General features: G+C 47.6%; 1 protein-coding gene across 1 annotated transcript in view; it reads left to right on the forward strand.

Moving 5' to 3' along the window:
• Positions 1-12994, forward strand: part of csmd3b (CUB and Sushi multiple domains 3b) — a gene marked incomplete at its 3' end in the record, with an annotated part of 385413 nt that overhangs the window by 331605 nt on the left and 40814 nt on the right. The window contains exons 50-56 of the mRNA XM_080837924.1: positions 125-310; positions 902-1096; positions 2250-2423; positions 2873-3046; positions 7063-7236; positions 9664-9849; positions 11506-11679. Coding sequence (XP_080694050.1) covers positions 125-310; positions 902-1096; positions 2250-2423; positions 2873-3046; positions 7063-7236; positions 9664-9849; positions 11506-11679 — 1263 coding nt within the window. The remainder of the gene's footprint in view (positions 1-124; positions 311-901; positions 1097-2249; positions 2424-2872; positions 3047-7062; positions 7237-9663; positions 9850-11505; positions 11680-12994) is intronic.

Here is a 12994-nt window from a genome sequence, read left to right on the forward strand (position 1 = left end):
GAGTGTGTGGGTGCACCTTGGAGCATTTCAGGTGCTCAGGTGGTCACTTGGGTGCACTGTGTGAGTGCGGGTGCCTCTGGGCTTCGTGATCTAAGTGGCCAGCCTGTTTCCTCTGCCCCTGCAGCGGTGTCCTGCGGAGCCCCCAAAGCGCCGCTGAATGGGGGCGTGCTGGCGGCCGACTACTCGGTGAGCACGCGTGTGACCTACTTCTGCAACGACGGCTACCGCCTGTCCTCCAAGGAGCTGACCAGCGCTGTGTGCCAGCCTGACGGCACCTGGAGCAACCACAACAAGATCCCCCGCTGCTCAGGTGGGTGTGGGTGTGGGTGTTGAGGCGAGAGAGTGTGAGAGGGGAAAAAAACAGATCTGAGAGAGATTGAGCGTGTGTGTGTGTGTTTGTGTGAGTGAAAGAGAAAGAAAGAGAGAGATTTAGGGATGGAGTCCTGGAAGGAGAATGTGCGTGGCTGTCAGTGTGTGTGTTGGTGTGTGTGTGTGTGAGCGAGAAAGAGAGAGAGTGATAGGAAGTGGGAGTGACAGTGTGTTTGCTCATGTGTGTGTGTGTTTGGGGAAAAATAAAGTGCCACATTGCATTACTAAGTCTGTAGAACAAGGGGTCAAAGGTTAGTTGAGAAAGATGTTTACGAAAGACACTGTTCTATTTGCGTTCTAATTCGTCTTTTCCTGTTGTTAATTGATTGTTGTGTTCTTGTGCATTTTAGTGTATATTTTCTCTCATGCATGTATTTGTGTGTGTGTGTGTGTGTGTGTGTGTGTGTGTATGTGTGTGTATGTGTGTGTCTGTGTGTGTGTGTGTGTGTGTGTGTGTGTGTGTGTGTGTGTCTGTGTCTGTGTCTGTGTCTATTTCTGTGTGTGTGTTTCTGTGTGTGTGTCTGCTTCACAGTGGTGGTGTGTCCCAGCATTGGCTCCTTCTCTCTGGAGCACGGGCGGTGGCGCATTGTCAACGGCTCCCACTACGAGTACCGCACCAAGATCATCTTCACCTGCGACCCCGGCTACTACCGCCTGGGCCCGGCCAGCATCCAGTGCCTGACCAACGGAGCCTGGAGCTGGAAGAACGACAGGCCACGCTGTGAGAGTGAGTGCTCCTTAACCCTATTTGGTATCCATAACACAGCAAAAGATTAATAGAAATGATACAAAAATATACCCTATTCACATTATTTTTGCTGAGGTCTAATTACAGATCAATGCTCTTCTGGCATTGTTAACTTACACCGTGTCATCACTACTGCACACCATCCTGTAGATTCATCTCTGTACGGTTACTCTGAAGTATTTTCATAATCTACCTGCTGTGCTAGATTTAATATTTTCATCTATACTTCGCTTTACTGTAGGTATGGGTTAATGGGTTAATCTCAATGACAGCATAATTACTAATACTAATTAAATACATTGATTCGAACAGCACAAAAATACTAATTGAATCATGTGTAAGTCTTCAGCAGCATTGATTGTGTGATGGTAGAAAAATGGGTTGATTGTGTCCCAATGGTAGTGTGTTGTGCTACACCGATCTCTCTAGATCCTGGCCAGCTCAGTACAGTGCCCAAGCTAGTCCCAGCGCCAGCTCCTCTCCAGATCAAATATGTCCCATCTTAGGCCTCTCAAGCTGCATATGGTCCGATGGCTCATGAAGATCCCAAACCTAAGCCTTTGAATGGAGACCCTGCAAACACACGCTGGCAGTCCACTCGGCCACTGGGCCCGCGCACAAACAAATCTTCAGCGGCTCCAGAGCTAACACACACACACACAAACACACACACCCGTGCGCACACACACACACACACACACACAAACACACACACACACACACACACAGCTTTGTACACACCAACGGAGGCACACATGCATTGGGAAAGTCACCACAGCCAGGCAAACACACACAATCCAAGTGTCCACAAATGTGTGTATTATTCTTTTCATAACCAACAAACACAAATGTGTAGCATTTCAAATGGACAGTCCGATGTTTACATGAATACTTCATTATCAGGATTAGTATGCCAGCACTCTGAGAATCAAACTAGCAACGTCATGCTTTACATGGTGTAGCTGACGGACACCTTCATTTGGAGCTATTGGTCTGTGTTAGCACTATCCACAAAAAGAAGGAAAGGAATCTGCAGTAGCTTTCTTCTCCTTCTCCTTCTCCTTCTCCATGTCCATCCTTTCTTTTCTCTCTCTCTCTCTCTCTCTCTCTCTCTCTCTCTCTCTCTCTGCAGTCATCTCATGCGGGCTGCTTCCCTCTGTGCCCAACGGGAAGAAGATCGGCACACAGGCCACCTTCGGGGCGACGGGCATCTTCACGTGCGACGTTGGCTACATGCTGGTGGGCTCCACTGTGCGCGAGTGTCTGTCATCGGGCCTGTGGAGCGGCACAGACACCCGCTGCCTGGGTAAAACACACACACACACACAATAGCACACACACACACACACACACACACACACACACACAAACACGCACAATAGCACAGTGCTCACACTAACATGAGCTGGCCTCTTGAGTCTTACAAGCTATTGTTCAGGTTTCTTAACTCTGGCTTCTTCTGAGCCATAATGAGTCATGGTGATGTGACTATTGGAGAGCGCTCTCTCTCATCCTGCCCTCTTCATGTAGAATGTCTCTCCTTGGTTTGAAGGAGATTAGTGTTTTTTGGGGATGTGTTTGATTTGGTGCCTGTGGATTTGTGGGTCTTTTTGAGTGCCACAATGCAATGTCTCTGTTTCTCTCCTTTCTCTCTGTATCTTTCTATGCATCTGTCTGACTTTCCCTCTCTTTTTATCCTATTCCTTTTTCTATCTTGTCCTCTCTCTCCCTCTCTCTCCCTCTCTCTCTCTGAAGCGGGCCACTGTGGGACCCCGGAGCAGATAGTGAACGGTCAGGTGATTGGGGAGAATTATGGCTACAGGGATACGGTGGTGTACCAGTGTAACCCGGGCTACCGCCTCATCGGCTCCTCCGTGCGGATCTGCTACCAGGACCACAACTGGTCAGGAGAGCTGCCCGTCTGCGTCCGTAAGTGACCTCTCTCCCTCCCCTGTTTTCCATCTTTATGTTGGTCTCTCTCCTGTTCTATATGTCTGTATATCTATCTCTGTCTTTCTTTCTTTCTGTATTTCTGTCTTTCTTTCTTTCTTTTTGACTATCTGTCTGTCCATCTATCTTTATCTGAGAAATTTTACAGGCAGGTTTCACACCTCACTTTATTATTGCCACTTGTCATGGCATGCAGTATGGTGACCATGTTAGAGATGACGGGCATCTGAACCAGAGTGTGAGCGTGTGGGTGAGTGTGCAGGAGGAGCGGACAGGGAGCTGAGGTGTCCTTTTTGTCTCTGCTCCTCTTCCTTGCTGCCTCCGTGGGGGGCAGGTGGGGGGCTTTCAGCATCAGACAGAGGCAAGACGAGGCTGTCCGCATTCCCTTTCCCTCCTCGTCTCTCACCTTGTCTCTCCAAGAGCGGTGGCATTTAAGCTATGCACTCCTCCTCCTCCTCCACCTCCTCCTCCTCCCCCATCACAAAAGAGCCCATCTAGTCTCAGCTGGCATTTTTAATTCAATATTCACTGTTAGTCCGCCACGGAGGTGGAATGACACACGGGCCTCTGCGCTGGAACATTCGGAAGCATTTACTTCTGGAAACATCTCTCTCTAACCCCCCATCTCTGCCCCCCCCTCCCTCCCCCACCTTCTTCCACTAGCTCAATCTGGGAAGGTGGATTTCACTTGTTCCTCGCCCGGCGGAGAAAAGAAATTGACTTGACAGGGCGAATTAATTGAATTGAGGTGAAATGTAGATAGGTTAAATGTATTATTGCATCATTAATGGAGCGGAGTGGACCGTGGCAATGCCGAATGGCTTTCAGGTTACCCTCCGCAAATCTTTCCCCGTGTCATTTAGCTTGAGAGGGCTGAAGGTAAAGAAAAAAAAGAAAGAAGAGACTGTCGCAAACTAAAAGGGAAGAGAAACTTTTTCGCATTTGTCATGCGTTGAGTGTGCCTGATTCTAATCACTGTGCGAGCAATTCCTTCATGTTCAGGGATAGTGAAATGCATTATGGGTATGGGGGGGGGGGGGGGGGGGGGTGTAGCGTTGCCTAGGCTGCCGTCCAAGAACACCATTTGTGCCTTTGGCAGTGTGTTGTGTAGCTGGCTCTCACCCACCCCCCTGTGAGGTCAAAAGAACACAAAATGGAAAGCGATAGCAGCATCTTTTAGTGCTCAAGTCCTACCAGTGTATTGTTATTATTTCTTTCTCTTTTTTTTGCTAAGTAACTAAAGCACCATGCTAAGCCTTTTGAGCCCATGTAGCACCTAGATACAAATTACTGGGTGGCCAAGATAGTCTCTGAGCAATGTAGTGTTTTGGCTCAGGGTTTTATTGCCTTATCTTTTTAGCTGAGGGGGGCGAAAAGCAGTAAATCCTTCTTATGACTGAGGGTGTACGCACAGATCGTTGCTACGGCGAGATCAGGCCTTACCAATAATCCAGCAGCCAAAGAGCCAATGCACAATCAGGATTTGGACAACAAAACACTTGACTTCCTGTCTTACCCCGCTCACGTCCATGGAGTTTGTCAACATGTTTAAGTGGAGCGGCTACGGTTTGTTCTTGGGATTTGTTTTTAGCCGTGACTTTGATGAGACTTAGCAACTGTCGCAACCCATTGTGTGCACTACTCAGTTTTGTGTGTGTGTGTGTGCAGGCTTATAGGACAGGTGTGTGTCAGTGTTTCCTCATACTTAGGTGTAGTCTATGGTGTGTGTGTGTGTGGGGGGGTGTGTGTGTGTGTGTGTGTGTGTGTGTGTGTGTATATGTTCGTTCGTGCACTCTGTGGAATATGATAGCATTCGCTTTTTTAACAGGGCCATGATTCAGTTTTAAATTCTGGTTCTGCTAATCGCTCAGATGTGTGGGAAATTGCTTCAGTGCAAAGAGAAACAAATTACATCTGTAATTATGGAAATGAGCTTGCATTGTTTATAAGAGCGGCTGTGAGGGGAGATGAGGAACCAAACGTGCCTGAGGTCGCAAGCGAAGAGGGAGGGAGAGAGAGAGAGAAAGAGAGAAAGATGAGAGGAAAGGAGAGAGAGAGAACGATGAGAGGAGAGGAGAGAAAGGGGGAAGTGGGGAGGAGAGGAATCAAGAGATAGACAAAGTGATGCTTTTTGCCGGCAGTGAGGGGTCCTTGCCTCTGCCACTCAGAGGGGGCTGGAGGAGGCGGAGAGTGCCCTTGGCTGAGGACGTGCTCAGCCCGCTTTGGGCGCAGGACTCTGGGCTCGCGCCTCCACTCGTCCTCCTCCTCCTCCTCCTCCTCCTCCTCCTCCTCCTCCTCCTCCTCCTCCTCCTGCTGCTGCTGCGGGAGCTGGAGGAGGCCTGTCAGATTCCCTCTCCCACTCTCCCAGCACTGAGGAAAGGGGCCGCTCTGTTGGCAACATCAGTGTTTGTCTGTGCAGAAACAAGCTTGGAGAGAATCAAAGGAGTTTGTGTGTGTGTGTGTGTGTGTGTGTGTGTGTGTGTGTGTGTAGGTGTGTGTGTGTAGGTGTGTGTGTGTGTGTGTGTGTATGTGTGTTCCTGTGTGTGTGTGTGAGAGATAAATAAACAGGAAATGACGTGCTAACCACACTGGTACTGTATGAGTAGATGTGTGTAAGTAGATGGGCATGGTATGGGAGGAGTTCCAGAGATCTCTTCAATACTGATGCTGATATCCCAGCTAAATCTAGTGTATTTATTACTCCTGTGTTTTGTGCTTGTGTCTTTTTATGTGTGTGTGTGTGTGTGTGTGTGTGTGTGTGTGTGTGTGTGTGTGTGTGTGTGTGTGTGTGTGTGTGTGTGTGCTTGTGCTTGTCACACAACATAAACAGACACCGAGCCTCATGGTTTCATTGTAGCTCATTCACAGCTATCGCCCTACTGTGGCCCATAAACCCCAGGCACTGCGCTGCCTTTGTCTGCACGCCTCATTTCTTATCAACTTCCTCAAACAAATGGGCAGGTTGTGGCTTGATAAATGCGAGTTGCACTCTCTTTAAAACCATGCGGGTAAAATCTGAAGGGAAGGCTTGTGGAGTTGGCCAAGCGTTTATATTGACCCTCCACTTTTAGCCCCGTTTTTGATTTTCAAAAAGGGCCCGACCTAACAGGAAAGTAAATAAATGGCTGGCATTTTAGTCACAGCAAGACTTTCATACCGCCTGTCAATAGCTCACACACACACACACACACGCACACACAAACAAACAAATAGAGTCACACACATAGGAAGGGTCTCAGACATACTCACAAACACCCAGACGGCCTTTGTCTCTTCCGTCTGATGAGTGGCTGCACAACGGTCCGGGAGGCCAGAGCGGCTGTTCCACACGCCCACCATCCCCTTCACATGACTGGGCAATTTGCACCCGCAGTTGAGCACAAATAATACAGTTAGGGCCATTGGCACAAAGACCATCAGGAACCATAGGCCCTCGTGGATGCAACCCGTGATTTCACACTCTTGATGCTGGAGGAGGAGTAGGAGGAGGAGGAGGGATAATAAAAGCATCCCTCCTCAGGCCAGAGAGCTCCGCGAGGGGGGGTATATAAACTCGACATCGTCCTGTGATCCCCCCTGTGGGGGCAATGACCAGGGGGCAGGTTGTATGATCACAGGCATGTGAGTTGTGAGCAGCTTCATGTTTGTTGGGCGGTGAAGCGGCGCAGTTGCTCTCGTGGGGCTATGAGAGATGAGTGACGCCTGACAGGCCTCAGTTGTGCTCACCAGCATCTTATCTTCTAATAAGCATTTGTCATCTATTCTATATTATTGCACCCTGTTCCCTTTGCCTCATCAAGCCCCACAGGGAGCACTTTCAGTTGAGCAATGGGGTAATGTATAGATCCTATACGGTTTCTGCATTCTTTCAAATCTTCCCTCCCATAGCCATTAAGAGGCACCACTGCATAGAAACATACGTACCTCTATGTGTGTAGAAAATGTTGGATGTTTTGTATACTCATACACTCATCCTCTCCTCTCTACCCATGTAGCTATCAGCTGTGGCCACCCGGGCAGCCCCATCTATGGTCGCACTTTGGGCAACGGTTTCAACCTGGACGACATGGTGAGCTTCTCCTGCCACACAGGCTACGTGATGGAGGGCCCGGCTCGCGCTCAGTGCCAGACCAACCGGCAGTGGAGCCATCCACCACCAACGTGTAAAGGTGGGGAAAAAAGTTAAGTCTTCTATTCACACGGAGCTTGTCCGTCCATCCAGCGCGCCTGCTTAAGCCACTCGCACCCACTTTTCCGGGGTAAGGAGAGAGGGATGAGGGAGGGGGAGGGGGAGGGCTGGAATGAGGGGAGGTGGGGGGAGGGCAGTTCTAGAAGGTTCTGCCCACCACTCACCTTGCTACGTTCATCCAAAGCATGTGGAGGGTTGAGACTGAAAGAAGCATAGTGCCTTGCTCTCTGTAACTGTATTGTGCTATGTGGACAGTTATAATGCAGCCATTTCAGACTAACATTTCTTTTCTGACACTAACCAGCATGGGTGTTGAAGGAATAATATGCATGGATTGTGCTAACAGCACAGGGCTGCTAATATCGCATGAACCATGGACCTGTCTGTTAGGTGTTAGGGGTGGGGATGGGGGAGGTTTAAGCCAAAAATCCATGTAGAAATGTAGTCATTAGTCCAGAAACACATTGCATTTAACATCCTGTGCTTAACGAGGAGGTGAGACGCGGCTCCCAAAGTATGCCGATTTTCTTAGCCACCGAGCGTTAATTCTCTAATTAGCTTCCAGCCACCTTGATTGAAGAGGTGCTAATTTGTGAAAATCAGCCCAGCGGTGCTTGCTTAACGGGCCTCGTGTTCCGCATTGATTGTCAGACACACTTAAAGCCAAGTAGTCGTGGCCCTCTATTGGGACTGTTCTTGACTCAACTGAGATTTGACTGAGCACTGAACTATAAGAATCTACATGGCCACTCCCATTAATTTGTGTAGATATAAGTTGTGCTACTATTTTGTAGTGGAACTAGTTTGAGTTGTTTATGGAACTAGTTTAGTTCAGTTCAATTCACTGAAGTGAGTTTCAAACTCATTATGATTAAAGTAGTTACTAAAACTGGGCCAGTTGGCAAAGCAGGGTCAGTTGGCACCGCTGGATGTAGTAGTCCAATAATAGTCACAAGCTATTGGGTTAGTATACTTGAAGTAACCGTACTCTGCTCTCGTGAACCGTTAAACGGTAAGCACAGGATACTGCAGTGGTTCAGACTTAGGGCCTGATTTACTAATATGCGAGCGCTGCTAAATCTGCGTTCGCAAATTAACGCACAGTGTTTGTGCGCATTTTCCGTGGTATTTATCAAGCCAGATCTGCGCTGGGCAAACTGTGCTCACTCCACCCTTTAAAGACCCTGATTTACTAACATTGATTTGCGAACGCATCTTAATCTGCGCCTTTGCCAGGCGCACATTAACGCACGGTGTTTCCCCTCATTTTCCGTGATATTTATCAAGCCAGATACGCGCTGGGCAATCATTATTTAGCGCACCGTTAAAAGACTGGAGAACTTGCCAGCAAGTTACTGCCACCATGGAGATTCGAGGAAGAAAAAACTAAGGTTCAGCGAATAGATAACGAGATAGATATATTGGTTCACGTTCGCTCAATCACTGAACCTGATTCAATGGGTTATATTGTTGTTTTGCCCGCCATCACCTACAGTGAGATGTTTAAAAGAACACGATTATAAATAATATGCTATTGGTGGCATTAATGCATAAACTGTCTATTATAACAATATAGATGTGTACATGGCGAGATTAATACGTTCTACAAGGGACATGGGTTCACTACAATATATCCCCACTGAAACAAATACATTTATCAAGTAGCCAAAATCACCGTTGCTCAATCATGGATAGATGGCACTATTCCGGAAGATAAAACTGTCATGGACAGACCACTACCACGTAAGTAATGGTCATGTTGGCATCACATATGACCTGGACATTCATTGAATATGTGTGCTTTCTGTTTTGGTAAACGTGTTCGTGGATTGAAGGTGGGACTGTTTGCATGTGGGTGCGATCAATTTCTCCAATTACGTTCGGAAGTTTAATTTCATATATATGAATATGAATTATACGAGTTGAAAAAAATGTTTCTGTTCGCTGTCTCTGTCTCTGTCGTCGCCTTGCTGCTGCCATATAAACGTTTTCAGACTCAGTGGAAATGCGCTTCCTGGTTAAGACGTGCTTTTATGAGGCGGAGAATTAGCCTGCAAATCAGAGATGTGCGCTCACCAGGCAGTTTAGTAAATACGACGCAATACATCATTAGGCGCACTCCTCCCATTAAATAGCGCGTTACCACCCACGTTTCGGAACCATCCCACCTGTTTGCAGGTACACACCCTCAAAGCGTTAATATGCGACTCTACTGAAATGCGCCCCCTTAGTAAATACCGTTTTATGTTTACGACCGCTATTTTACGCCAGAAATGGGCGCAATCCTGTTAGTAAATCAGGCCCTTAGTATCCTAAGTAGAGTACAACCAGCATGTCTGTGCTACTGCCAGATAACACCTGTATCCATTTTCTCTCCCTCCACTCTGTCTCTCTCCAACTCTTTCAGTGGTCAACTGTTCGGACCCGGGCATCCCAGCCAACTCCATTAGGCAGAGCAAGATCGAGCACGGCAACTTCACCTTTGGGACGGTGGTGTTCTACGACTGCAACCCGGGATACTACCTGTTCGGCTCGGCGGTCCTCATGTGTCAGCCCACTGGCCAGTGGGACAAGCCTCTGCCTGAGTGCATCGGTGAGGATGGCCGTGAGAGCTGAACACTCGTCCCGTTTGCTGTTATCTATTAATCGTAGCTTCTTCTCCCCATTTCCTGTTCTGTCATCTTCCGCTTTGTTTACCCACTCGCTCATCTCATCTGAAGTTATTCGGGTCTCTCAGGTTGATTTATTTTTTCCTGATTTATTTCTACTCTGCTTTGCTCACTTCTCCTCTCATCTGTTCTCTTCTGTTTACTTTACTCCTCGCCTCATTTCTCCTCATTTCTCCACTTTCTGTCCTCTCCTCCGCTCTTTACTGCCTTGTCTCTTCCGTTCTCATTTCTTCTAGTCCTTTCTTGTCCTCTCATCTTATTTTGCTTTCATCTTATCTAAGTTATTCCTTTCTTTCAGGTGCTATTCTTCTCTTTTCTTTTCTCTTCAGTTCTTCCCACTTATCCTTACCTCTCCACTCCACTCCTCTCTTTATTTCTCTCCTCCTCTTCTTTTGATGCCTTGTCTCTCCTCCTGTCTTCTCATCCCATCTCATCTCCTCACTAATTATCATTTCATTCCCTTAATGGAGCCTCGATTAGCTGCGTGACCCTTTCCCCTCGTCCTCCTGCTGTTGGAGGTCTGTGGATCAGTTACAGGACAGGTGTAATATGGAGCTCCAGTTAGATTAATTAGCGTTGCCAGGTTTGGGCTGCACATTTACCTCCCTATCTTGTCTTGTTGGGTGCACATCCTGTAAAATGCCACCCCACTCCGTCCAATCAAACCCACTCAGACATGGCAGCGCCAGCTGCGCCCGTCTAGTGCCCGTCTCTTGCAAGATTGTTCCTCGACTACGACAGAGCCTGCCGTTACCGCTGGGCAAAGCCACCAAAGATCCATTAATCTCAGACAAATCGCGCCGTATTTTTGTGTGTGCAAAATGAGCTCATTGTGCTTGTTTTTTTGGAAAATGGCCGCCGGCTGGGTGAAAACTAATATGTTTGTTATCTCTAATATCAGGTTGGTCTGAACCTCTGATTATGTCAGATGGATCCTTGGGGAACTGCTCAGCTTCCTTTGGCACACATTACCACTATGTGCACAGATCATTAGTTATCATTTGTGCATTTATTAGTGTGCTGTGCAATGAAATCTGTTAAAGTTGTTTGAAAGCCCTACTGTTACTGAACCAAAATGCTTTTTCACTTAGTGAATGTCGTAATAGCAGCTGTCGCTCTTTTTTACCCCCCTCTTCCCTCTTTTTGATCTGGTCATTGGAACTGTGTTAAGAGGCCCCAACTGCTACTTAGAACAACTGTTAAAAAAGCACCACCCTTTTCATCTTGGAGTACAAAAGGGGGGTAGTTAATCTCCAGCATATTTTTATGCAAGGTGTTGTCTATAAACACTGTCGTGGGTGTCAATTTGTTTCACAGAACTGGGCCGTGGTCCAACACAGAAACCTTCAGAGAAGGCTTAGAAGGAGCGTGACTGCACGGGGTAGCCCATCAAGGAGTTTAGTGGTTAATGCTAATGTTTTCTGCTCAGATCATCCCTTCGATTTATCCCCGTGCACCGAAAAAGAATGAATAAGCAATCTATTGTCTAAGCGTTCTATTACATATAGCTTTAAATGTTGTTTTGTGTTGTGTTTGTGTATGTTTAATGTTATATTTCCTGTTTTTTTCTTCCTGGACAGTGGTCGACTGTGGGCACCCGGGGTCTCCGCCCAACGGGCTGCTGGTCGGGGACAAGTTCACCTTCGGCTCCACGGTGCGCTACTCCTGCACGGGCGGCCGCAGGCTGAAGGGCGATTCCTCACGCACCTGCCAGCTTAGCAGCTACTGGAGCACACCTATGCCCTTCTGCTCAGGTAGGAGTGTGTGTGTGTGTGTGTGTGTGTGTGTGTGTGTGTGTGTGTGTGTGTGTGTGTGTGTGTGTGTGTGTGTGAGTGTGAGTGAGTGTGTGTGTGAGAGAGATTCAAAGTGCACATTTCAGGAAAGCCACCTATCTATCCATCACAAAGCCAACATGTATGGCCCCTCTACTCAGTTGAAATGTGTGTGTGTGTGTGTGTGTGTGTGTGTGTGTGTGTGTGTGTGTGTGTGTGTGTGTGTGTGTGTGTGTGTGAAAGAGAGAAAGAGAGAGATAAAGAGAATGGAGGATAGAAAGAGCAACACATCCATCTCTCTAGGCACTGCAGTGCACCGATGGCCCTTTGCACCGGTTGCAGAGTGAATGAGTGACAGTGTGAAAGACAGAAAGACAGACAGAAAGAAAGAAAAAAAGAATGAAAAAGAAAACTAGAGAGGAGCACCAACAGTTCCTTCAGGCCTCCATCTAACCATTCTCTCTATCTCTCTATGTCTCTCCCTCTCTATCTGTCTATCCATCCATCCACCCAAATGAGTGGGGATGTCAGAGTGCACAGTGCACATTAGCTCCTATCTGGAACATGGCTCCGGGGTTGGACTGATAAGCCCACGATGATATGACAGCAGTGGGTGTTCGGTACAGCGAGTCTTCACACAGAGGACCCAACTTACGGAAGGGTGGCTGCTGCTTTGTTTAGCCCAAATAATAGGAAAACCAACAAACAAACAAAAAAGAGCCGCTTGGGCTTATCCTCAGGGGTAGATTATATTTAGCTCAATTTTTTATCAGTGGTTTTTCTCAAAGTTATTTATTTATTTATTTTCGGTCTCTTTTCACACTATTTTTTTTGTCACATCCGTTGGCACGGAGATTGCTCGGCATTTCTCCCCGATCTGAAAGCGATCGCATTGGTAGAAGAGACAGAGGGCGGGTAAAAAATGGATAGAAAATGTTTGACAGATCTTGTCCGTGCCTGGCAAAGTGACCAGTGCTGCCATTAGCTGTGAGCAATAGTTTGATTTAAGTTAGCATGCCGAGCCTAAAATAGCCACAGTTAAGGGCCTGCGTGAGAGGGGGAGTGATGACGGACGGACGGACGAATGAACGTGTAGGCGGCAGCTAGCTTTCTTTCTTTCATCCTTCCTTCCTTCCCTACGCTCTTGTCAGTTCAGGCCCCCTGTGTGGGCTGCTCTACCTGTCTTACTGACGTCAAAGAGAGAGAGAGAGAAAAGAGAGAGAGGCAGAGAGGGAGAGAGAGAGAGGATTTGTGGGTTTCCTGGCCTCTAACTAAGTTGTTTCAGCCTTTCCCTTCT

The sequence above is a fragment of the Sprattus sprattus genome, assembly GCF_963457725.1.
Source record: "Sprattus sprattus genome assembly, chromosome: 4".
NCBI lineage: Eukaryota > Metazoa > Chordata > Actinopteri > Clupeiformes > Clupeidae > Sprattus > Sprattus sprattus.